General features: G+C 47.5%; 1 protein-coding gene across 4 annotated transcripts in view; it reads left to right on the top strand.

Moving 5' to 3' along the window:
* CIC (capicua transcriptional repressor) overlaps positions 1–26,513 on the top strand; it is a 463,331-nt gene that overhangs the window by 254,566 nt on the left and 182,252 nt on the right. For all 4 annotated transcript variants that reach the window (XM_078651325.1, XM_078651327.1, XM_078651324.1 and 1 more), the window contains exons 9-10: positions 955–1,174; positions 8,865–8,962. In XM_078651325.1, the coding sequence (XP_078507451.1) occupies positions 955–1,174; positions 8,865–8,962 (318 nt within the window). The remainder of the gene's footprint in view (positions 1–954; positions 1,175–8,864; positions 8,963–26,513) is intronic.

Raw genomic sequence — 26,513 nt, 5'->3', positions numbered from 1 at the left:
CCTCTTTTCATTGTTTCTATGATCACTCCCTACACTCCGACTCGCACTCTTCGTTCTTCTTCTCTCTCTCTTCTTCAAGTCCCCCGCTTCCGTAAATCCAGAACGGGGGGCACTCGCTTTTCGGTCCTTGCTCCCCAATTCTGGAATAGTCTTCCTCTTTTTATCCGCTCTATCCCTAACTATACTCACTTTCGTAAGGCCCTAAAAACGTTTTTGTTCTCCCAGGCATTCCCCTGCTAGTTCCCTAGGATCCGCCGCAGAGTCAGGTCTAGTTCTAGCGCCAGGAAGCCGCTTGGCCGCAGTGCGCTCAATCAAGTATCTTTTTCATTTCATTTCATTTCCCTCCTCCCCGGTGGAATGGACACAGGTAACCAGGGAATCAAAATATTATCATACATCGCCTTAAAAAAGAACTGAGGCTTCTGCCACCTGCTGAGCATGATGGGATACTGGTGGCCTCTGGGTTCTTAACGGCACAGTCTCTATTTTTAACCATATAATGGCAGCCTATGAAGCTACACTGTCCCGCTCTCCCTCCCGTTCATAAAAGGTTTGTGAGGGAGATTTGTGCTGTTCGCTTAAACATCATGAAATTATACACAAATACTTTCTAGGCCTTTTTTGACTTCATGGTGATGAATTAGACCGTTGTAGCATATGTTTATAGGCTGCATAATCCATCTCTTTCGAAAGTGTGTTTGTAGGCCTCCCCAAAGAAAGGTGAAAGTCTACACTTGATAAGATATATATTGAAGAAGTGCTCAGGGGTCCCCGTAAGTGGGAGGGCATATTCGGTTCTTATGACTATAATGGAAAATCTCCTACGAGAGAACAGGAGTTCCGGTAAGAAACTATTCCTTCAACCACTGTAGCAGCTCTTTCCTCTCCCTTCTCCTTGTGCACTAACCCTTTTGCCAATATCACAGTAGCAGCTTTCTCTTCTCCCTCTTCCAGATGTGCTCCAGCCAGTCTCCTTTCAGCAGCCAGAAGCCTCACTATGGAAGCCAGAGTTCGTCACCCTTTGCCACTCCTATCTCTGGTGAGGGCGGGTCCATGAGGCCATCACTTCACCCAGCATGCTCCTACCGTCCAGCGCGCAGCGCCAGTGAGGACATGACCAGTGATGAAGAACGCATGGTGATCTGTGAGGAGGAGGGTGACGACGATGTCATCGGTATGTGTATGGGGGATTTATTGGGACGTTCCAACATCTTTTCAAACCGTATAGGAAATCTTGTTCTCCTTTGCAGATAGAAGGGCCAAAAATGTTGCACCTACTTACAATTACAGACCCATCTCTCCAGGGTAGTGGCTGGAGACGCACAACTCCAGGAACAGAGGAGGCCGCCATTGCATGTACAACCAGTCTCAATGGGCTTGATGTTAGGGGTTCCTGGTGAACGTTCATGTGCCACTCTTTTATACTGAGGAGCAGGACAGAAGTCACTTAGTGTCCCTCATAAGACTCCATCTCCCGTAGGGAAGAAGCTGAAATATCCGAGAGGCATCTATGTAATGTAAGGGAGGAGGTAGAAAGTCTTCCCGTTGTATTGCATTAAAGTAACTCTCAGAATCTACAGAGATGAGATGTCCCATGGATACACGTCAGACCTAGTCTCCCTTGATGGAACAACATGAACTTGTAAATATCTTCTAGATTGTTGTTTCCTGTAAGATAGCATTCACCAAGCTCAGCTGGTCTTTCTGAGGAACGGGTATGTCAAGTTGTCTCTGTATACCCCAGTCCATATCTGCCAGTATTTCCCTAATGGTTAACACCGGAGCTGCTTCTCTTATCTTCTATATAAAAGATAATTCTCAGTCTTTTCTTGACAACAAAGTCAACTACCATGGTGGTAATAACCAGCTCTGCATCTGAATCCTGAAGGCTCTGCTCTTGACATTAAACGGAAGAGCAGCGTACGGCTCCTTCTGCTGTGAGCATCTCCACTGTGGTTGCATCACTCTGGGGGATATTTTGCCTTAAGATGAATTGCACAATCTTTGAGTTATCTTTGACACAGAACTATTGTTGAATGTTAACACTGACCAAGAGTGTGATTTGGCACCTCCGTTACCCCCACCCTTAGCTGTGTCTCGCTCATGCTTTGACTACTAGAGTGGAGTAAGGACCGTCTTGGCAAAACCTTCTCACTGGCTTCTTCTTGAAACCTGTGTATCGGATTAGGAGTGGGAGGTTCAGCTCATTCCCTTCGCGCAGTGTAGGTTTCTACTTTGCTACAGTGAAACTCGTCCCTCCCATATTAACAGGTGTTCCAGCCGTCTCCCTTGGCAAGAAGAGCTGGTGCAGGCCTCCATCCTGAAATGAATGCACCACACACATTGACCAGTCCAAACTGGTCTGACCTGCGCCTCCGAGCTCAAAGCCAGCAACGAAAGGATGCTCAAGCAAGTTTGGAGAACCATACAAACGTTTGCGTGTCACAGAGCCTCTGTCTGACTCCAATATCACCCTTAGTCTACCAGAGAGGTATACATATTAGGTCCAACATCTATTATGTGCTCCATGTCTGTACATCGAGGGCGCATACCCATCAGCATACGAGAAGACAATCGAACTGGAAGTGGAACTTTTGTATGCTTTCAATTTTGCAGTGTGAATCTATTCTAGAGGCACATGCCGTGTGTTATTCTGGCATGTAGTTGGTGGGTCTGGGATTTCCCTGAGTTTCTTGGCTTTTTAAACCTTGTGCTACTCCTGGGTGTGGTTTTCGCCTAGAAACTATGGAGGCATCTCCAGAAGAAGCGTCTTATAGGCTTTTGGGAAACCCGCCCACGGTTTTCAAAACCTGCTTAAAATGTTTGGCTAATACCCTCAGTAACTGCGAGGCTAATTGTGCAGCGTCAGAAATCTAAACCCAAGGAAATCCTTCCTCATGGATGAATACATTCAAAGCACCCCTACAGTGTATGGAAAAATGGCATATGAGCAGGACACTCGGGTAAGGCACTACAAGCTCTGCGTCTGAACCATCTGCTGAGATACATTACAAGACAGTGTATGGAAACATGCCGTATGAACAAGACACTTGGATCAACCAAGCCTCAGGTCCTCTCTCTCATCCTAATTTACTAGTACCATCTGCCACAAGTTAAATTCAATGTCAATAGCTCTTCCGGTAATGGCACTGATGGCTGTCTCACCATTGATTACTCTTCCATCTATACCTCAGGCGCCAGCCCCCACTAACACCAGCATCACCGTTGACACCGTCCCTATCAATACCTGCACTTTCTGTTAAAACTTCCTCCGATGATGACTGCAGTTGAGCAACTATAGACATTTCTGGTTCAATAGTGTTCAATAGACTTGTTTAGTTTTGTGATATAACTAGGGAGGATGTTGTAGCGGACTCCTCTTTCCTCTTGTTCCTTAGTGTGAGAAAATGGCTCTTTAGACATGGTTAGCCGCCCTCTTTATTGCTTGGAAGTTGATGTGGTTTTGATTGTAGTTCACAGGGTTCCTGCCAACCATGTCTCCCGTGCCTTCAGGCACTCCAAGTCACTAGTTGTGAAAAAATGGGGTTCTATTGCAGTAACCCCCACACCACCACCACTTTGTGCCTGGCTTGTGATGCAACTTTGACTGTAGTGTACTGGGTCCCTGCTGTCCAGGTTCCCAGTACCATTGTTCTCTCTCTAAAAACATATTCACAATTGGTACTTCTGCCCCCTGTAAGACCCTAGTAAGTGGTACTCAGGGTGCCTAGGGTCTGGAAGCTGAAGAGGGTACCCTGGGATCATTTTACTAGAAGCATGCCACTACCCTTGCATCTTGCATCCCCCTGTGAGGTGAACAACAACTGTCGACTTGGCACCCACCAGCACTGCCTGAAGCTACAGGTAGGTAACCCTTCTTGCAAGCCTTATAGTTCTAAGGCAGGGTGCACTATTGCACAGATGTGCGAATATCTGCATGAGTAGCTGTGCCCCTACAGAGCCAGGGAAGTCTTGAGTACAGGGGCTGGAAACCTCACAATTCGAGTTCCCCAGCATCATGATGGCTTCACTAAAGCAAGGAGTGCTTGGTACCAAACAACTCCTTGTAATAAATTCCCACTGATGACCTTGTGAGATGTATTAAACCATGTGCTCGGAGGGAACTGCTGAGTTGCCCCCTTAAAACCTATCGACCTTGGTGTGGTGTAAGAAAATGCCCTCTTTTTGCATGGTTGCCCCCATTTCTGCTAAACTGCTGATGTACTTTGACTGATTGTGCCCTGTGTTCCTGCCAAATAGGTACCAAGGGCTTCTGTTCTTTCCCTAAACTGCATTGAATGAAAAACCCAATTGGCACTCTTTGGCCACAGGTAAGTCACAGTCCCTTGTAAATGGTACCACAGGTACCAAGCGCAATGTAGCCAGGGAAGGCCCTTAAGGGATGCAGCACTTATGTGCCACCCTTAGGGGCCCTGTACCTTTACGAACACACACTGCCTTTGCAGGCCGCGTGTTTTGGTGCAGAACAAAGTGAAGAGTCTACATGGTTTATATCCTGTGTGCCATCCCTACAAACCACTGCCCTGGCATAGATCAGCCACCCCTCTAGCTATGTGCACTATACCGGTGTGAGGGTACAGGTGCATGAGCCCTGTACCCCTACAGTGTCTAAGGCCATTCTTAGACATTGTCAATGCAGTAATGCTAGGAGTTTGTCATTACGAACTCCACAGCACCCTAATGGCTTTATTGAAAACTGAAAAGTTTGGTATCAAACTTCTCAGCACATTAAACTCACACTGATGCCAGTTCGGGATTTAATGAAAGGTGCACACAGAGGGCATCTTAGAGATGCCCCCTGAAAAACAACCTAACACTGGTGTCCAAGCTGAGTGGCTTCTCCCTGGCTGCCACCACCAGACATGTTTCTGGGCCCCTGGTTCGAGAGCCTGCTGCTCTATGGGCCTGCAACAATGCACATCCTTGGACAAAGTGCCAAGCCTCCTTTCCCAGGATGAGCAGGGTCCACGAAGGGGAAGCTTCAACGGCTTGCCGCCTTTGTGAGCGTCCCAGGGCGTTTGCTGCTTCCAGCAACTGGTCCCCGCCGGTTCAGACCCCCACTTTGGGCGGGAGAACCGGCGGGAAAACTCAATTGAGGAAGGGAGGTGTGCCCACCTCTGCCAACCCCACCCCTCAGGTGGGGGAGGTGAGGTGAAGCACAACTCTGTCCCCGCTATCTTGCAGCTAGGGGAACCCAGCCAACCAGAGTGAGGCATATGCCCCCCCCCCCACCCAGCTGGAGGGTGGGATCATACCCACCCCAAGGAAGGGGCCATTGGTCCCAACCTTTACTTACCTGTAACGCCCCTAAATCTAGTATTTAGGGGCACCCCTGAACCTTGCCTCCAAGAAGAAAAGGAGGAGGACCGGGCAGCCGTGCCTTAGCTAAGAAGAGGACGATGCCCACTGACTTGGCTCCAGCCCTACTGGCCTGTTCCCACCTCAAACCTGTAGAAGCAAAACTTTGGTGTGTCCTGCAGCCAGCATCCTCAAGAACCCTGAGGACCTGTCTGCCTTCCAAGGAAAAGACTTTGTCTCCCGTGAACACCGGATTTGTTCACCCACAGACTCCAGCTCTGGCAAAATCCACGAGTCTGCACCCGTCACCCATGGCCTTAGTTCAAGTGGCTCAATACCACGAGGAGGTATCCCCGGCGATCCAGACCTGAGATTCAGTGATCCCTGACCTGCCTCAAGCCTCCAGACGACGCCTGCAGCCTCTTTCTGGAAGGTCCCCCCAACTGCGACCAGGAGCTGGTAAGAAGATCCAACCCTAAAAGACACCCCTGCCCCTGACACCTCACAGGTTTGGGTGGCCCAACCGACAGTGTCTAGCTAACCCCTAGCATCCCAACTTCCCTCTCCAAGTGGTGATCGCTCCCAGAAGACCTTCGTCCCGAGCCTGCAGTGTGTTTGCAAACTGGAGAATCCTTATTGAAAGTAACGGGGCACCCGATGACAAACCAGCACCCTGCACTCGGTCTCCCTAGTGCTGCTGAGGATGTATCTTTGGTGCTACCCTGAACCCACATTTGCCCTGAGCATAAGTCCAGGAGCTTTTCTCCCACAACCTTGTAGCCTGCTCGTGTGCAGCCACCAACCGGAGGCCCCCTATCCCCCATTGGATAACATTGGGCCTCAGCATTCTGCACCCGGCCGCCCTAGTGCCGCTGAGGGTGTAACTAGATTGCATCCTTGACCCTGGGGTCCCCCCGAGTCTACCCACAGAACCTCAACTCCCCCTACCAAATACTTAGCTCAAAACCAATTACACTATATTCGAGTCATATGAGCTGTAGATCATATGCTTTAGCATAGATCACCATCTGGTGTTGGGCCCGGATGCTTGCACTTTGTTTTTCCTTGAAGGAGTTTTTGTAGTCACGAGGTATGTGACGCCTCCTTTCGGTGATATAGTACGCATGTGCATTGACTCCTTCCCTTTTTTTCCGCCATGGGGTTCAGATGTGTATTGCTGCGCTCCGGTTCGGTATTGTTTTTTAAACCCCTTCAACGCGCAATCCTCTACCCTTGACGATATTGTCTTTTGATCGTAGTTTCCCATTCGAAGCACATCTTGTAAATTGTTAAACCCCTTCGATCTGGAACTTCGAGGCGGGCCGTTGGACCTACCAGTGCCGACCACACCAGCAGTCGATGGAACGGACTCCATTTAAACTATGTCCCAGGTGTCGTTGCTAAGTTTCCATGCACAGACTTGCACTAGGTTTGCAACCTCTGCTTAGCCCCGGAACACCACGAGAAGGACTGTAAAGCTTGTCGATCATTCCGATCGAAGAAGACCATTTGTGATCGTCGGGCTCGACGCCACGAGATGCAACGCGGCAGCAGCTCAGTACAGGACATTTTCGGCGAAGATTTAGACCAACTTCCAGCCGCAAAAGCCGCTGAAGAAGAACCGGTCTCCGTGTCCGAAGACGACTCCAACATGGAGGAAGACCTGAACGTCACTCTGGGTCAACGTACCGCGAGTACAGATCCTCATGTGCCCACGGAAACAATATCTAAGGCTTCGGTGTCACCCTCGCCCTCGGGTCGACACCAAGATAAAGTTTCAGATGCCCCGCTCTCCAACTATGGACTCTATGAAACATAAAGACAAGCCTTCCATCTCGGGCTCGAGCCGGCCACGTTTCGTGCCGAACCAACCCCTTCGGCACAGAAACATAAAACAAAACCTATGTCATTCCCTACACCTTTGGCACCATAGACCCCTTCGGCACCGAAGGCCTTGGATCCGAAATCCTCCAAGTCAAAAGCTTTGGACCCGAAATCGTCCAAACCAAAATCATTGGAGCCAAAATCCTCGACACCTAAATGCTCGGAGCCGACACACTCCGCGCCGAAAAAGTCAGAGCCGAAACACACCACTCCGAACGCTTTACACCCTAAACAGGCTAAAACTAAGCACGCATGGAGACTCACATTGCCTCCATTTGGCACACTAGAAAATTGCTGAGTACATTCTCCGGGTCCAGTTTGGCGCCTGATGGGTATTCTCGAATTGCGGAATCTTAGATTAGATAGAGTAGCTAAAAAGCATTACTGAAGATAAGTAAACTTTTTTTAATGTCCTTGAGTTCGGAGGTGCACCTATGATACTTTTATTAAACGTTAGTGTGGCTGTTCAAGCACACCAGGAGGGAACATTGGGGCCCGGGTGGGAGATTGCTGTTTGATCAACTTCATGTTCCTTTTACTGTAGTTTGCAGTTTGATGCTAATTTAGAGTCACTTGACACTGTTCCACCTCTTACGGTATAGGTACGTTTTAAGTAGCCTTAATTGTTTAACTGAGTCCTACACTTTATCCTCACATATCACCCTTGTGGGCGTTATGGGCTGATTGACCTTAGGTGTAGTACCTATGAGGTAGTCTATTTAGCATGCTAAAAAGTGACATATCGATGTTATTAGCCCCAAACACTAGATGCCACCTAAAGATAGAATGAATCTAGTAGCGCCTCAGGGTACTAAACTGCTGGCACTGTAATCACTGCCAAGTAGCAGCGGATTCATGACTCCAAGAGAAGCCTTCATAAACGGCCTTGGCTTCTTGGTTTCTCTGCCACTTGAGTCATATTACGCTGCTTTAGGAGTCTTTCAAAAGATGAGAGATCTGGTGAATGCGCGTAGCCTTCAGAAGAGAACATTACTCAAGCATTGGTAATGGCCTTTCTGATGCCTTGTTCCGCCCACAGATTCATCATAACATTTGCACCCCCCCTCCTATTTACATTGAAGGTTTAATTTTTGTCAGTTTTCAGTGTGCGCTGATCTCTGTTTTTCTAATACATTGAGTAAGAATTGGGGTAAGAGGGTACCGGCAACTGTGTATTGAAGGACAGTGCATCCTTTATCTAGTGAACCAGGTGTTGCTCCAAGTTCATGGTCTTCCTCTCCTCCTCCCAAAATGGGCTCTGCAAGATTCCATATTAACCATTTGTACTGGGAGCTATTGCAAAAGAAGCCACACTTGCAGGAGGAAGGTTGTATCCACTACAAAGACTGTTACTAAAGGCAAATAATACGTTTCATGAACTTGTGCTCAAATCAATCTTCTGTGTATGGTCTCTTCAACCCATACTAGCCAGAAATAGATCCACTGCACAACCAGCATGGTCACTCAATCTGTCCGTGAGTAATGACTGACATACCAGCTAATCTCTAAATGTTTGTAATGATGTCCATCTCACCACATGTCCTATCTCCTCTTATGTTTTTCTCTCCTTTTTGTTTTTTATTTACTCGGTCTCTCTGCTTTTTCCATTACTTGATTCTCTCTTTTACATCTCTCCTGTCCTACATGTTTTTCCTGCCCAGATGATAGTTTTAGTACTGCAGACATCGACTTGAAATGTAAGGAGCGAGTGACCGACAGTGACTCCGATGGTGTGTCTGGAGACGAGGTGGACAGCAAGGTAAAGAGGATCAAGTGTTGTGAAATTGGGAGGGAGGCATATGTTCTTGGCCAAATAAGAGGCTTATGGTGTACGGCAAATAAGGGCCTATGGCCTAGAGAAAATTAGGGGTTTATGGTCTAAGTCAAATAAGGGGCATATGCTCTAGGGCAAATAAGGGGTTTATGGACTAAGTCAAGTAAGGGTCATGTTGTCTAAGTCAAATAAGAGGCATGTGGTCTAAGTCAAATAAGAGGCATGTGGACTAAGTCAAATAAGAGGCATGTGGTCGAAGTCAAATAAGAGGCATGTGGTCTATGGTCCAAGTCAAATAAGAGGCATGTGGTCGAAGTCAAATAAGAGGCATGTGGTCTAAGTCAAATAAGAGGCATGTGGTCCAAGTCAAATAAGAGGCATATGGTCTTAGTCAAATAAGAGGCATGTGGTCTAAGTCAAATAAGAGGCATGTGGTCTAAGTCCAGTAAGAGGCATGTGATCTAAGTCAAATAAGGGGCATATGGTCTAAGTCAAGTAAGGGGCATGTGATCTAAGTCAAATAAGGGGCATATGGTCTAAGTCAAGTAAGAGGCATGTGGTCTAAGTCAAGTAAGGGGCATGTGGTCTAAGTCAAATAAGAGGCATGTGGTCTAAGTCAAATAAGAGGCATGTGGTCTAAGTCCAGTAAGAGGCATGTGGTCAAAGTCAAATAAGAGGCATGTGGTCTAAGTCAAGTAAGGGGCATGTGGTCGAAGTCAAATAAGAGGCATGTGGTCGAAGTCAAATAAGAGGCATGTGGTCTAAGTCCAGTAAGAGGCATGTGGTCTAAGTCAAGTAAGGGGCACGTGGTCTAAGTCCAGTAAGAGGCATGTGGTCTAAGTCAAGTAAGGGGCATGTGGTCTAAGTCAAATAAGAGGCATGTGGTCTAAGTCAAATAAGGGGCATGTGGTCTAAGTCAAATAAGAGGCATGTGGTCTAAGTCAAATAAGAGGCATGTGGTCTAAGTCAAATAAGAGGCATGTGGTCTATGGTTCAAGTCAAATAAGAGGCATGTGCACGAAGTCAAATAAGAGGCATGTGGTCTAAGTCAAATAAGAGGCATGGTGTCTATGTCAAATAAGAGGCATGGTGTCTAAGTCAAATAAGTGGCATGCTGTCTATGTCAACTAAGAGGCATGTGGTCTATGGTTCAAGTCAAATAAGAGGCATGTGGTCTAAGTCAAATAAGAGGCATGTGGTCTAAGTCAAATAAGAGGCATGTGGTCTAAGTCAAATAAGAGGCATGTGGTCTATGGTTCAAGTCAAATAAGAGGCATGTGGTCTAAGTCAAATAAGAGGCATGTGGTCTAAGTCAAATAAGAGGCATGTGGTCTATGGTCCAAGTCAAATAAGAGGCGTGTGGTCTAAGTCCAGTAAGAGGCATGTGGTCTAAGTCCAGTAAGAGGCATGTGGTCTAAGTCAAATAAGAGGCATGTGGACTAAGTCAAATAAGAGGCATGTGGTCTAAGTCAAATAAGAGGCATGTGGTCCAAGTCAAATTAGAGGCATGTGGTCTAAGTCAAATAAGAGGCATGTGGTCGAAGTCAAATTAGAGGCATGTGGTCTATGGTCCAAGTCAAATAAGAGGCATGTGGTCCAAGTCAAATTAGAGGCATGTGGTCTAAGTCAAATAAGAGGCATGTGGTCTATGGTTCAAATCAAATAAGAGGCATGTGGTCTAAGTCAAATAAGTGGCATGTGGTCTAAGTCAAATAAGAGGCATGTGGTCTATGGTTCAAGTCAAATAAGAGGCATATGCACGAAGTCAAATAAGAGGCATGTGGTCGAAGTCAAATAAGAGGCATGGTGTCTTAGTCAAATAAGAGGCATGTGGACTAAGTCAAATAAGTGGCATGTGGTCTCAGTCAAATAAGAGGCATATGTACTAGGTCAAATAAGAGGCATGTGGTCTAAGTCAAATAAGGGGCATGCGCACTAAGTCAAATAAGAGGCATGCTGTCTATGTCAAATAAGAGGCATGCCGTCTATGTCGAATAAGTGCTGTCTATGTCGAATAAGAGGCATGCTGTCTATGTCGAATAAGAGGCATGCCGTCTATGTCAAATAAGAGGCATGCCGTCTATGTCGAATAAGAGGCATGCCGTCTATGTCGAATAAGAGGCATGCCGTCTATGTCAAATAAGAGGCATGCTGTCTATGTCGAATAAGAGGCATGCTGTCTAAGTCAAGTAAGAGGCATGCCGTCTATGTCGAATAAGAGGCATGTGGTCTAAGTCAAATAAGAGGCATGTGGTCTAAGTTAAATAAGAGGCATGTGGTCTATGTCAAATAAGAGGCATGTGGTCTAAGTCAAATAAGAGGCATGTGGTCTAAGTCAAATAAGGGGCTTGTGGTCTATGTCAAATAAGAGGCATGTGGTCTAAGTCAAATAAGAGGCATGTGGACTAAGTCAAATAAGAGGCATGTGGACTAAGTCAAATAAGAGGCATGTGGACTAAGTCAAATAAGAGGCATGTGGTCTAAGTCAAGTAAGGGGCATGTGGACTAAGTCAAATAAGAGGCATGCCGCCTAAGTCAAATAAGAGGCATGTGGTCTATGTCAAATAAGAGGCATGTGGACTAAGTCAAATAAGAGGCATGCCGCCTAAGTCAAATAAGAGGCATGTTGTCTTAGTCAAATAAGAGGCATGTGGTCTAAGTCAAATAAGAGGCATGTGGTCTAAGTCAAGTAAGGGGCACGTGGTCTAAGTCCAGTAAGAGGCATGTGGTCTAAGTCAAATAAGGGGCTTGTGGTCTATGTCAAATAAGAGGCATGTGGTCTAAGTCAAATAAGAGGCATGTGGACTAAGTCAAATAAGAGGCATGTGGACTAAGTCAAATAAGAGGCATGCCGCCTAAGTCAAATAAGAGGCATGTTGTCTTAGTCAAATAAGAGGCATGTGGACTAAGTCAAATAAGAGGCATGTGGTCGAAGTCAAATAAGAGGCATGTGGTCTATGGTCCAAGTCAAATAAGAGGCATGTGGTCGAAGTCAAATAAGAGGCATGTGGTCTAAGTCAAATAAGAGGCATGTGGTCCAAGTCAAATAAGAGGCATATGGTCTTAGTCAAATAAGAGGCATGTGGTCTAAGTCAAATAAGAGGCATGTGGTCTAAGTCCAGTAAGAGGCATGTGATCTAAGTCAAATAAGGGGCATATGGTCTAAGTCAAGTAAGGGGCATGTGATCTAAGTCAAATAAGGGGCATATGGTCTAAGTCAAGTAAGAGGCATGTGGTCTAAGTCAAGTAAGGGGCATGTGGTCTAAGTCAAATAAGAGGCATGTGGTCTAAGTCAAATAAGAGGCATGTGGTCTAAGTCCAGTAAGAGGCATGTGGTCAAAGTCAAATAAGAGGCATGTGGTCTAAGTCAAGTAAGGGGCATGTGGTCTAAGTCAAATAAGAGGCATGTGGTCGAAGTCAAATAAGAGGCATGTGGTCTAAGTCCAGTAAGAGGCATGTGGTCTAAGTCAAGTAAGGGGCACGTGGTCTAAGTCCAGTAAGAGGCATGTGGTCTAAGTCAAGTAAGGGGCATGTGGTCTAAGTCAAATAAGAGGCATGTGGTCTAAGTCAAATAAGGGGCATGTGGTCTAAGTCAAATAAGAGGCATGTGGTCTAAGTCAAATAAGAGGCATGTGGTCTAAGTCAAATAAGAGGCATGTGGTCTATGGTTCAAGTCAAATAAGAGGCATGTGCACGAAGTCAAATAAGAGGCATGTGGTCTAAGTCAAATAAGAGGCATGGTGTCTATGTCAAATAAGAGGCATGGTGTCTAAGTCAAATAAGTGGCATGCTGTCTATGTCAACTAAGAGGCATGTGGTCTATGGTTCAAGTCAAATAAGAGGCATGTGGTCTAAGTCAAATAAAAGGCATGTGGTCTAAGTCAAATAAGAGGCATGTGGTCTAAGTCAAATAAGAGGCATGTGGTCTATGGTTCAAGTCAAATAAGAGGCATGTGGTCTAAGTCAAATAAGAGGCATGTGGTCTAAGTCAAATAAGAGGCATGTGGTCTAAGTCCAGTAAGAGGCATGTGGTCTAAGTCCAGTAAGAGGCATGTGGTCTATGGTCCAAGTCAAATAAGAGGCGTGTGGTCTAAGTCCAGTAAGAGGCATGTGGTCTAAGTCCAGTAAGAGGCATGTGGTCTATGGTCCAAGTCAAATAAGAGGCATGTGGTCTAAGTCAAATAAGAGGCATGTGGTCCAAGTCAAATTAGAGGCATGTGGTCTAAGTCAAATAAGAGGCATGTGGTCGAAGTCAAATTAGAGGCATGTGGTCTATGGTCCAAGTCAAATAAGAGGCATGTGGTCCAAGTCAAATTAGAGGCATGTGGTCTAAGTCAAATAAGAGGCATGTGGTCTATGGTTCAAATCAAATAAGAGGCATGTGGTCTAAGTCAAATAAGTGGCATGTGGTCTAAGTCAAATAAGAGGCATGTGGTCTATGGTTCAAGTCAAATAAGAGGCATATGCACGAAGTCAAATAAGAGGCATGTGGTCGAAGTCAAATAAGAGGCATGGTGTCTAAGTCAAATAAGTGGCATGTGGTCTCAGTCAAATAAGAGGCATATGTACTAGGTCAAATAAGGGTATATGGTCTAAGTCAAATAAGAGGCATGTGGTCTAAGTCAAATAAGGGGCATGCGCACTAAGTCAAATAAGAGGCATGCTGTCTATGTCAAATAAGAGGCATGCCGTCTATGTCGAATAAGTGCTGTCTATGTCGAATAAGAGGCATGCTGTCTATGTCGAATAAGAGGCATGCCGTCTATGTCAAATAAGAGGCATGCTGTCTATGTCGAATAAGAGGCATGCCGTCTATGTCGAATAAGAGGCATGCCGTCTATGTCAAATAAGAGGCATGCTGTCTATGTCGAATAAGAGGCATGCTGTCTAAGTCAAGTAAGAGGCATGCCGTCTATGTCGAATAAGAGGCATGTGGTCTAAGTCAAATAAGAGGTATGTGGTCTAAGTTAAATAAGAGGCATGTGGTCTATGTCAAATAAGAGGCATGTGGTCTAAGTCAAATAAGAGGCATGTGGTCTAAGTCAAATAAGGGGCTTGTGGTCTATGTCAAATAAGAGGCATGTGGTCTAAGTCAAATAAGAGGCATGTGGACTAAGTCAAATAAGAGGCATGTGGACTAAGTCAAATAAGAGGCATGTGGACTAAGTCAAATAAGAGGCATGTGGTCTAAGTCAAGTAAGGGGCATGTGGACTAAGTTAAATAAGAGGCATGCCGCCTAAGTCAAATAAGAGGCATGTGGTCTATGTCAAATAAGAGGCATGTGGACTAAGTCAAATAAGAGGCATGCCGCCTAAGTCAAATAAGAGGCATGTTGTCTTAGTCAAATAAGAGGCATGTGGTCTAAGTCAAATAAGAGGCATGTGGTCTAAGTCAAGTAAGGGGCACGTGGTCTAAGTCCAGTAAGAGGCATGTGGTCTAAGTCCAGTAAGGGGCATGTGGTCTAAGTCAAATAAGAGGCATGTGGTCTAAGTCAAATAAGGGGCATGTGGACTAAGTCAAATAAGAGGCATGTGGTCTAAGTCCAGTAAGAGGCATGTGGTCTAAGTCAAATAAGAGGCATGTGGTCTAAGTCAAATAAGAGGCATGTGGTCTAAGTCAAATAAGAGGCATGTGGTCTATGTCAAGTAAGGGGCATGTGGACTAAGTCAAATAAGAGGCATGCCGCCTAAGTCAAATAAGAGGCATGTGGTCTAAGTCAAATAAGAGGCATGTGGACTAAGTCAAATAAGAGGCATGTGGTCTAAGTCAAATAAGAGGCATGTGGTCTTAGTCAAATAAGAGGCATGTGGTCTATGTCAAATAAGAGGCATGTGGACTAAGTCAAATAAGAGGCATGTGGACTAAGTCAAATAAGAGGCATGTGGACTAAGTCAAATAAGAGGCATGTGGACTAAGTCAAATAAGAGGCATGTGGTCTTAGTCAAATAAGAGGCATGTGGTCTAAGTCAAATAAGAGGCATGTGGTCTATGTCAAATAAGAGGCATGTGGACTAAGTCAAATAAGAGGCATGTGGTCGAAGTCAAATAAGAGGCATGTGTTATAAGTCAAATAAGAGGCATGTGGTCTAAGTCAAGTAAGGGGCATGTGTACTAAGTCAAATAAGAGGCATGTGGTCTAAGTCAAGTAAGGGGCATGTGGTCGAAGTCAAATAAGAGGCATATGTTCTAGGTCAAATAAGGGGTATATATCTAGGGCAAATAAGGGAGATATCGTCTAAGTCAAATAAGAGGTATATTGTCTAGGTCAAATATGGGGCATCTGGGCTAGGGAAACTAAGAGGCATGTGGTCTAAGTCAAATAAGAGGTATAGAGTCTAGGCCAAATAAAGGTTTCACACTTTTGCAGAATTCGTTTGTATAAACCCATAATAAAGTCTTTTAGAACTTACCTCATAGGAGTTATCTCTATAGACTCTGAATAAAGTTTGTCTAATGCCTATAGCAGAAGGCTCTACAGGCTTGAACGAGTCTCTGTTCCCCCCCTCCCCTTATGCTATGAAGCGCTGCTGACTCTAGGGAGAGTTTGAGTGAGACCCATGAAAGTGAGGGCTGTTTACTCTGCGGAAGAGCCTGCCTTGCTCAAGTAGCAGTAAGCATTGCAGGCTCCGGTGCAAAGATTTCTAGATGCCCATAGTATCTGGCACAGCAACCTCCAGGGAAGAGGCTGTCGAGATTCAGTTTCAGAGGGCGAGTGTAGTACTCTGCAGAGAAGTCTAAATTCTTAATTGGATCGTAACTGAAATTTGTAAACATGGACTATCTCCATGTTCGTGTGGTATACTGGAACACTAACAGTCAGACTTTTTCACTCCCCTCCAACTCTTTGCATAGGGCACATAAACTCAAAGGTATGCAGCCTCACAAGGAAATCTGTACAGGTGAAATAGTTGGCAACTATCTCATTGGCAACTTTGTTGCGTGGTGAGTTAGATGTGTAATTATGGTCCTTTTCCCAGCATGGGTATTGTTTTAGCCCTCTCAAGCCTTTTTTAAAGTTTTGTGTTTGAATTTCTCCTCGACCATCAATGTGAGGCCTTTTCTTGTGGTCCTGGAATTGTTTGAGATTATTGTGCGAATTCTGTGTAGGTACTGTTTCTTGGAAACTGCAGTGTCTTCTCAAGATTTTCTGGTGGCACTGACACTTGCTGTTAGGGAGCCTGCATCTTAAACAAGGGGGAACTAGCCATCAGGGTATGACCAAATGGCAGCTTTAAACAGTCATATCTCTGCAACTGGCAGGGCTAGAGAGATGGTTCAGACAGTGTTGCAATAAGGATGTCCTGCTACATAAAGTAAGATTTGACCCTTGCTGAATTTTGACCGTTTTAAACCTCCGAGGTTTCCCTCCTACCCAGAAGGGCAGATGGGTTACCCTAAGTGTATGTGATGGTGAGGACCAATGTTGCCTTTCCTGTACAAAGGACAGTGTAGTACCTCTTCTCCCACTAGAAGAAGCACAGAGGTCTCCAGAAATTAAGTCTGTGTGTGCGCCCACCCTGAGTAGCAAGAGTACAGCACACAGAGGCTGATGCATAGTCTCCTCTAAGTCGAGCCCATCTACAAGCTACTCACTTGAGGGCGCCAGTATTTGTCTGATTGGTATTCAGAGCGACAAGCCTGAGTCAGTGAAAGTTCTGCTAGTCTGGAAAAAGTTCTGTTTGGAGAGCAGCTATATTCAGAAGTCCAAAGAGAGTATAGTACCAGAATATCCTACATAAATTATGAGCTGACAGTAATAAAATGTCCTTAATATTGTTACTGGAAATATCTCCCCATTGGAGTTAACAGTAGAAAATCTACACCTAGCCAGACAATATTTTTTGAAACAATATGTTTGAGGCTTGTGTGGCTGTAGATACACATGCTGTACATATTCCTGACATTTAGTGTTGGGCTCAGATGAGTGCAAGTTGTTTTTCTTTCGAGGAAATCTTTTGAGCCACAAGGTAGTGTTACTCATCCTCTTGCTCGTAATGCGCATGGTCATAGAATCCATTGTTAGATTGTTTTCTTTATGCCGTTGGGTTCGGACATGTGCTTGTGGTGCTCTGTTCCGTTTCCACGGTTCCTCCCTTCCACCGCTATTGTTATTGAACACAACGAGGTTGCCTGCGAATCCTACCTTTCCAAGAAGACCCTCCATTGACGTCTGGCTCGGCATCTTGAGATGTCATCTAAGAGCGATGACAGTACACCGAACCTCTTTGCCCGAGGACCTCAAGGGAGAGCATCACCCTCAAACTTCCACAGCAGATGAGGGAGCCTTCTCACCCTCTGACAGCTCCGGTTCCGATATGTAGTTAGCAGACTTGTCTCTGGCGCAGCCTTCTGTGAGTACAGACTTTCACCCCTCTCGCAATTGCTCGCAAATTGAGCAGACCCAGCATAAAGATATTCCTGCCTCTTTGGAGCCTCAGAAGCTGGCTGCTGTGCCACCACTGCCTTCAGCTCATGGTCAGCACCAACCACTACCTTTGGACATAAAACCCAGCTACGGCTCGGCACCGAAAACCCGTTAAGGCCACCTCACTCGCCGATGTGTGTGTCCACCTTGGTGCTGACCCTCCCATCGAAGCAGACACCTTCGGCATTGAAATCGTTCTCGTAACGAGAACCTCAGTCCCAACATCCAAGACTAGCCTTGGCTCAGAACCTGCTATGCCAATCATCAATAAGCTGCAAGAGGAGATCAACCCCAGACGAAAACAACTTGCCATTCACCTCCACATGGGCTGGATCCTAACCCGCCCTCCTGGGTCTGGCACACAACCTTCCAAGCATTGGATATCCTTCATAGAATCTTTGGACTTGCCACCTCCTCCCAAGCAGTGCAAAAAGATGGACACGAATAAAAGCCATTGCCCTTTTCTCCACCTTCCACTCTCCACATCCCCAGCTTCCCCAACCACCCTCATTCATACACACCTCAGGGGTCTCCTCATTCAGACACAGGGGGCGGAGGGGAGGGTATAACTTCGATGCAGTGGGATTCCTACGATGCTGACCCACCAGGGAACACTGATTCCGATTTGAACCCTGCACTACTCCCTGGTAGTTTCTACTGCCCATAAGAGGCCAAACTCTCAAACTACTATGCTCCTTCACCAGACAAGGACAGCAAACCCATCAATGCAGTGGTAAAAAAGGTAGCTGCACAGACTGTCAACCATTGGCGGATTGCCAATTCAGTCAGCCTCCCATCTAGGTAGCACCCCTACATATATGCCTATTCCCTGCTGACGAGAGGTAACAACCTCGAAACACGTGTCCAGGGATGGCCAACGCGACAGTGATTTTTTGCTCAAGACCCTGGCAGAGGCGCACCCGCTGATGCTTACTTCATGGACCACAATGCTTTGGGGCAACACGCTGATAGGACAAGCAGTGTGCGACCAATTGGACTCCCATCTAGGTATGACCATGAGATGGAGGAGCTTCTTCAACATCTCCCAGAGGAGCATAGGAAACTAGGTTACAAGGTCATGGCTGAGGGCTGAGGGGAAGCAGATCTCTAAGACCACCATACACTGCGCTCTAGATGCCACGACACTGCTGCGAGGGGAATTAACGCCAGTGTTCTTCTGCATAGGTATGCCTGGCTCTGTATGTCTGGTTATGCCAGGGGTCCCGTAAAATTTACTCAACTTGCGGTTTGATGGTCAACATCTATTCGGGTCGCAAGTTGATCAAATGCTGGAAAATCAAAAAGGAGCCGGTAAAGGCGTTGGGCGCCCTTCAAAGACCAGTTAATCGCGGCTCCTTTCCGCGTACTTCTTTTCATGGAAGCTCCAAGCCCACCTCCTCACAAACCTCCTCATCCTACCATCATGCGCAGGCACAGCAGTACTTTTCTAAGGGTTACTTCAGAGGATGGAGTAACGACTCCAGAGGCAGGGGTAGAAACTCCAGAGGCACAGGTAAGGGTGGCTGTCCCAAAGGAGCTGCCACCACAATGAAACTCTGACTTAGATCTCAGTCCCTCGAACAAATAACACCTGTTGGGGGCTGTCTCCCAAGGTTCTCTCCCGCTTGGCGGAATGTCGCCTCCGACCAGTGGGAGTTGGATATTGTCCAACATGGTTATTGTCTGGCGCCCATTCCACAGCTCCCAACATTCCACCTGGCAAACACAAACTCCCCTCAACACCAAAAGCTGCTCAGGGAAGAGGTCCAAGTGCTCCTTCACAAAGGAGCCATATGAACCCGTCCCTCATCTTCAACAGGGCGCAGGAGTATACTCTTTACTTCCTGATCCCCCAAAAGAGCAGGTCTCTCAGACCTAGTTTGGACCTCAGACCCCTAAACGGATACATTCTCTCAGAGCACTTCCACGTGGTTACTGTTCAGGATGTCATCCCGCTACTACAACAAGGTGACTTCATGGCCTTACTCTCCCTCAAGAGCTCCTGTTCAACAAGGGGACTTCATGGCCATACTAGCCCTCAAGGGAGCCTATTTTCACATTCCAGTTCATCCGGCACATCGCTAATGTCTCCGATTTGTAGCAAGTAGACAGCATTACCAATTCAAGATGCTCCTTATGGGAGTCACTACCTCGCCTAGGGTCTTCACCAAGTGCCTTGCGGTGGTGGCCACTCACTTGCGCAGGCAGGGCATCCACATCTTCCTCTATCTGATCAACATGCTCATCTAGAGTGCCACCCATCAGAAATGTAGGAAACACTATCACATCAGCTACTTCACAAACTAGGTTTTATTATCAGTGCTCCAAAATCCCAACTCCAACCCCTCCAAATCCAGCCCTATCTGGGGCCAATTCTCAACTCTGAGTTTGCCATGGCCGACCCAAATGCCGCCAGGACATGGTCTTTTCAGGCACTCGTTCCTCTTTTTCATCCAGACCCACACGTCACTGTAAGGACAGTCACGCTCCTCCTCGGCATGATGGCCTCCTTTATTGCCATAGTACCCTGTGCCAAGATACACATGTCATTTGCAGGAGTGCTTAGTTCACCAGTGATCTCAAGCGGATGATCTCTGGGACGATCTAGTGTTGGTTGACCATCAAACTTGTTGCTCTCTGCAGTGGTGAAACACCAACAACCTGTTTGAGGGATTGCCTTTTCTCAACCCAATTCCGCAGAGGACCATCACAGTGGACACCTCCCTTACAGGATGAGGCATGCACTTACAGGACCAGACTGTCCAAGGCCAGTGGGAACCCAGTCACCAGGGTCTCCCCATCAATTACCTGGAACTACTAGCTGTACACCTTGTGTTAAAAGCTTTCCTTTCCCACCCGATTGGCAGGGGAATCCTCATCAAAACGGACATGACAGTCCTGTATTATCTTCAGAAGCAAGGGGGCACCCGGTCTCCCCAGCTCGCTCAACTAGCCCAGAGCATTTGGCAGTGGTCTGTCTGTCACAAGATCCATCTGCTGGCAGGAGTGGACAACGACGTTGCCGGCCTTCTCAGCAGGATGCGTCAACAAGTCTAAGAGTGGGAACTTCACCTGCAAGTCCTACTCCAGTGCTTTTGCCAGTGGGGCTCCCAGGAGATAGACCTATTCGCCACAGCAGAAAACGCAAAATGCCTAAGCTTCACCTCCAGGTTTCCACTGTCCAGGATCAATGCACTATAGATCTGTTCTGGGGTATTTGTTGTGCCTTTCCTCCTCTCCCACTACTTCCATTTGTGGTTAGAAGGCTACAGCAGATGTCTCTCACCCTCATCCTGGCGGCTTCCACCATGGCTTGCCAACCTTGGTTCTCTTCCAGGGGATCCTCATCAATAGTCATAAGCATTAGAATATTCCCGCCCATGCGCGGGACCCCGGAAACAATATATTATATGTGCCCCACATATATATAGACATATATATATAAATATATATATATATAAAATAAGCAATTGCAGCCAAATAAAACAATAGAGCTGGAATATGCAGTGAAGAATTTCCACAATACAGTGTATTTTGCATTAGAAACATGAGAAACAACACCAATGCTTGTTTAGAAACTGTTTTAATGCTTAGAAAACAGTAGAAATTCTCATAACACACTGTAAGCATATACAGCTCCCAGGCTGCATTGCAAATTCCCAGTCTAAAAAGACTGAAAAGCTAACCTGTAGCTGAATGTACTAAAACTGACGCTGTGCCTTTAAGGCACCTCAGCCCCTAGCTTCCCATCATGCCTCAGGGGTTACAGTTAGGTCAGTTGTTCTTTCCGGCTCCTTCAGGAAGGACCCTGGATACTCAGCTCCACATTTTTCTGCCTTTTTCAGTCAGAAAATCTTCAAAAGAACAATTTTTTGATTTACTTTGACTTTTCACATCAGAGTCAAGTAAATAACTGCTTAGCAGTCAATTTTTTGTGAGGTTTTCCTTTCAGGATGCCCTCATTATTTGATGATTGCCCTTCTTGTGGCCACAAGAAGGCAAAAACGGACTCTCATGAGGTCTGTATTTTATGCTTGCCAGAGGATCATGATCCTAAAGACTGTTCTCATTGTAAAAACCTGTCTGACAGAACTCTTAAAGACAGAGAGAGGAACAGGCTCTATGGTCTGGCCCAGAGATCCATGAGAGGAAGATCTGCAGAGAGGAAGAGTTCAAAGAGACCCAGAACTCCCTCCAAAGGCAAGTCAGAGCGTCCATCAACCTCAGCACCGGGCTCGGCGCTGAAAAAACGACATCTGATGGACAGTTCGAGAGAAAAAGCTCCGTCGACGTCGAGATCGGCGTCGATGAGGAAATCGTCGTCGAAAAAAGGTTCGCCGTCGTCGAAGAAAGCTCCGCCGTCGTCAACTAGGCGACGATCGGCGTCGAGAGAAGCCACGAGATCGCCGTCGACGAGAGGTTCGACGTCAAGACATAAGTCAACTCCGCCGCCGTCAACCAGGCGACGGTCGGCGTCGAGAGACAGATCACACTCGCCGTCGTCTCGACGTCGACAGGCTTCGAAGAGTGTGACACCTCCGCCGACGTCTCCACGGAGGCGCTCGGCGTCGAGGAGCAAGAGCCCCCTTGGACGATCGTCGTCGAGGAAGGGATCATCGAAGGCACGTCGGCGCTCGTCGTCGAGGATGTCCGATCCTCCGCCGTCGCCGCATGCCAGGTCGATGACATCTCCGTCGCCGACAGATCAACGTCGGCCGACGTCGAGAGCTCCGTCGACGGCAGGGCTATGCCGTTCGACGTCGAGACCTCCGTCGACGGCAGGACAACGCCGTTCGGCGTCGAGGGAGAAGACTCCGTCATCGGTGCATCATCGACGTCGAGGGACCGCAGATCATCGTCAAAGCATTCAACGCCGAAGGTTATCACCCCGTCGACGCCACAGAGGCGTTCGACGTCGAGGGAAAGGCTTTTGAGACATCCTCCAACACCGGTGAGACGGAGATCTCCTTCGGTGCCTTCGACAGTCCTAGTGACACAATCTGCTTCACTCCATTCCTCCTCAAGTGCCTCGGGTTCAACGGGGTCATCTTCTAGGAGTAGGAGTCCGGTTCAGAAGAATCCCCAGCGGGGTTACACTTCACATATAAGACTCTCGCCAAGATGGTATGCTCCTTTGAGTAAGTGGAAGGATTCTAAGGCACCAGAGAGACTTCAAAGGTACTTGAGTCCAGTCCACGGGTCTCCTCTTCAGCAAGCAGAAGAGGCAGATGGACAGAGTCCTGCCATTCACCGTTCACGCTCACGAGAGAGAAGAGCGGACAGGTCGCATGCCCCTAGGGTCTCCCGATCGCCAAGGAGGGAGCAACCCAAATCTCGAACACCGAGAAAGGATGTACGGGCTGAGAGATCGAGATCTCCAGTACATCAGAGGGTATCACGTTCTCCTCGAAGGGAGGAACGACCTAGGAGATCACCGGTGAGGAAGGAGCATTTTCACCACAGGAGAAGAAGAACTCCATCATCCTCCCCTCCATCTTCGCCTAGATCTTCTAAAGGGGACTACTCTCCGACGCTGGCAGACAGCCCTCGCTCAAGAGCTTCCCTTCTTGACGACGTCAACACGTATCTGGACGTTTTGCAAAGGGGTGCTCACAAGCTGAATATAGAAATGACCACTCCAGAGGTGTCCACTACTGTGATTTTTGAGACTCTTCATCACAAATCATATACACGGCCGTTGCTCCCATTAGTTCCAGGAATAATGGACCCAATCAAAGAGGTTTTCCTCACGCCAGCAACGATCAGGGCAGTACCGGCACGTATCCAGAAAAAATATAGGCCGGCTGACTCAGATCCTATCTTTGTTAAAGGTGAGTCTGCGGCGGACTCAGTGATTGTAGCCTCAGCTAGGAAGAATCACACAGTCGCTCCTTCTTCATCAGTTCCTCCTGACAAAGACAGCAAGACGCAAGATTCTTGGGGACGCAAGGTATGCAGCACAGCAGCTTCATCCCTGAAAGTCTCTAGTGCATCAGCCCTTCTGGGAAGGTACGATAGAGCCCTATGGGACTCCATGGAACGATTCAAAGGGAAATTGCCCAAGGAGGACCAGAAGGACTTTGAGGAGACCGTGACGGAGGGCTGTTTGGTGGCAAACCAAATGATTAGTTCATCAGCAGATAACGCCCTTCTAGCTGGACATAACTACTCACATGGGATATGTGCGAGGAGATCCTCTTGGCTGCGTTTAACTGGGCTCAAACCAGATGCCCAGCAGCGCATCCTCAATCTGCCTTTTTCCGGATCTTCACTCTTCGGGGAGCATGCCGATCAGGAAATGGCCCGTATGAAGACTGAGTTAGACACAGTAAAGGCAGTAGGTCTGGAAAAACAGAAAGCACAGTTCAAACGACGCTTCAAGACCAACAAGAACCGGGGAGGCCAACAGAGGGTTCAAACCCCTCAATGGTCTCAAAACAAGCCGCAAGGAAAGCCACAATACAGAGGAGGAAGGTCAAGCAGAGGTAGAGGCGGACATCATCAGTCCTCTACCACACCTAGAGGAGGCAAGGCCTGAGCAGTGGCTTCCTCTGACGCGTTACCCACTCCAGTGGGAGGAAGTGCTGCACAACATCTGGCAGAGTGGGTCAGCATCACGAAAGATCGGTGGGTGCTGAATATACTGCGCAATGGATATGCGCTACGTTTCAGGAAGAAACCACAACCGGCTCGTCCAAAAAAGTCTCGCTCGTACCAACTAGAGCTCCTCAAAAAGGAAGTGAGCGCCCTCTTAAAGAAAAACGCGATCGAAGAGGTACCCCTATCCCAAAGGGGGAAAGGAGTGTACTCAAGATATTTCCTTGTCCCCAAAAAAGACCAAGAAGGCAAATTCAGACCAATTTTGGATCTTCGACTCCTCAACAAAGTGGTGGTCAAAGAGAAGTTTCGCATGTTGGCACTCCACCAAATATGTCCTCATCTACAGATCGGAGATTGGATGTGTTCGGTGGATTTACAAGACGCGTACTTCCACATTCCTATTACACCAGGTCATCGAAAGTACTTGAGGTTCCTGGTAGGGTCCAAGCATTACCAGTTCAAAGTGCTTCCTTTCGGACTCAAATCCGCACCAAGGGTCTTCACCAAGTGCATGGCAGTGGTAGCGGCGTGTCTACACAAAAAAGGTCTCTTTGTGTACCCATATCTAGACGACTGGCTCCTGAAGAGTCCGTCCCCTCGTCAAGCCACCAAAGACTGTCACCTGTGTCTCCAACAACTACACAGGCTCGGCCTCCACGTGAACACAGAAAAATCAGTCCTGCAGCCCACGCAAACTATCCACTATCTGGGTGCAGTTCTAGACACAAAGTTAGGAAGAGCGTTTCCTTCGCAGGAGAGACTGTCTTCCATGGGGCAAAAATGCAAAAAGTTACTTCAGTTTCCTCGTCCAAAGGTGCGAGAAGTAGCGTCTCTTTTGGGCTCCATGGCGTCCTGCATCTTCCTAATACCGAACGCCAGGTTGAGGATGCGGCCTCTACAAGAGTCGGTGGAGGATCAGTGGGACCAAGCGACGGGAGATTGGGAGGACCGAATCATCCTGTCTCAATCAGCACTGACCTCAATAAAGTGGTGGACTCGCCCTCGGAATGTCCTGCAGGGAGTCCCTTTTCAGCAACCTCTTCCTTCGCTGTCTGTGGTAACGGACGCATCTCTAGAAGGCTGGGGTGCTCACATGGGTCATCCTCAGATTCAGGGTCGCTGGTCGACCAACCTTCAGACATACCACATCAACATGCTGGAGCTTCGAGCAGTTCATCTGGCGCTCAAAGCGTTCTTTCTAGCAATATCAACGGACAAAATCCTGGTTCAGACGGACAACACTACAACTATGTTCTATCTGAACAAGCAGGGAGGAACTCGATCTCGCCCTCTGTCTCTGGAGGCCCAGACAATCTGGCACTGGCTTCTGGCTCGGGGACTGTCGGTTGTGGCAGTGCACCTTCCAGGCGAGCTAAACACAAAAGCGGACGCACTCAGCAGGCACTTCGAAGATCAGCCAGACTGGGTGCTACACGACGAAGTAGTCGAAGAACTCTTCCGTTGCTGGGGTCGTCCAGACATAGACTTATTTGCAGACGACGAAAACGCCAAATGCCACGCCTTCGCGTCCAGGTTCCACCGGCCAGGGACGCAAGGGAACGCTCTCCTGCTGGAGTGGACAGGAATGTTCGCTTATGCTTTTCCCCCTCTGGCACTGATTCCGAAGGTGGTGGCCAAGCTCATCAGATCGAGCATGGACATGATCCTAATTGCTCCGGATTGGCCGCGACAATGGTGGTATCCAGACCTGTTACATCTGTCGCAGTGTCCACACAGACGTCTTCCGTGCAGGCCAGACCTGCTGAGCAAGATGAACGGGAGGATCCTGCATCCCAACCTCCCGTCGCTGAACCTGACTGCATGGCTCCTGAGGTCTTGCAATATGGACACTTAAATCTGCCTCCGGAATGTATGAATATTTTAAGAGAGGCAAAGAGACCTTCCACAAGGGCGTCTTATGCGTTCAAGTGGAAAAGTTTTTTCATTTGGTGTAAGGACCATGGCTTTGATCCCACCAAAGGACAAGAAGAGGTAGTTCTTCCATACCTCCTATACTTAGCGACATCAGGGTTGAAATACGCTTCTATTAGGGTTCATCTATCCGCCATAGTAGCGTACAGAAAATCACCTGCACAAACATGGTTTTTTCAAGTCCCAGTGGTGAAAGATTTCCTTCAGGGATTAAAGAAGGTCTATCCCCCTGTGAGAAATCCTTCTCCTCCCTGGGAGTTGAACCTGGTTCTCTCCAGGCTGATGTCTACACCGTTTGAGCCTATACACAAGGCCTCCTTGCAGCATCTCACTTGGAAGGCGGCCTTCTTGGTGGCAATAACCTCTGCGCGCAGGGTTAGCGGGATACAAGCACTCTGCACCAAGGAACCTTACACTGTGTTTCACCACAACAGAGTGGTAATGAGGGCTCACCCATCTTTTCTTCCAAAGGTGGTATCGGATTTTCAGATAAATCAAACGATTACCCTTCCTTCGTTCTTTCCTAACCCATCGACCCCAGCTGAGAGGTCGTTGCACTCGTTAGATCTTAAACGGGT

Source organism: Lissotriton helveticus, chromosome 7 (assembly GCF_964261635.1).
Source record: "Lissotriton helveticus chromosome 7, aLisHel1.1, whole genome shotgun sequence".
NCBI classification, from domain to species: domain Eukaryota; kingdom Metazoa; phylum Chordata; class Amphibia; order Caudata; family Salamandridae; genus Lissotriton; species Lissotriton helveticus.
Note: the sequence above shows the minus strand (reverse complement) of the source record. Positions and strands in the feature narration are given on the sequence as shown.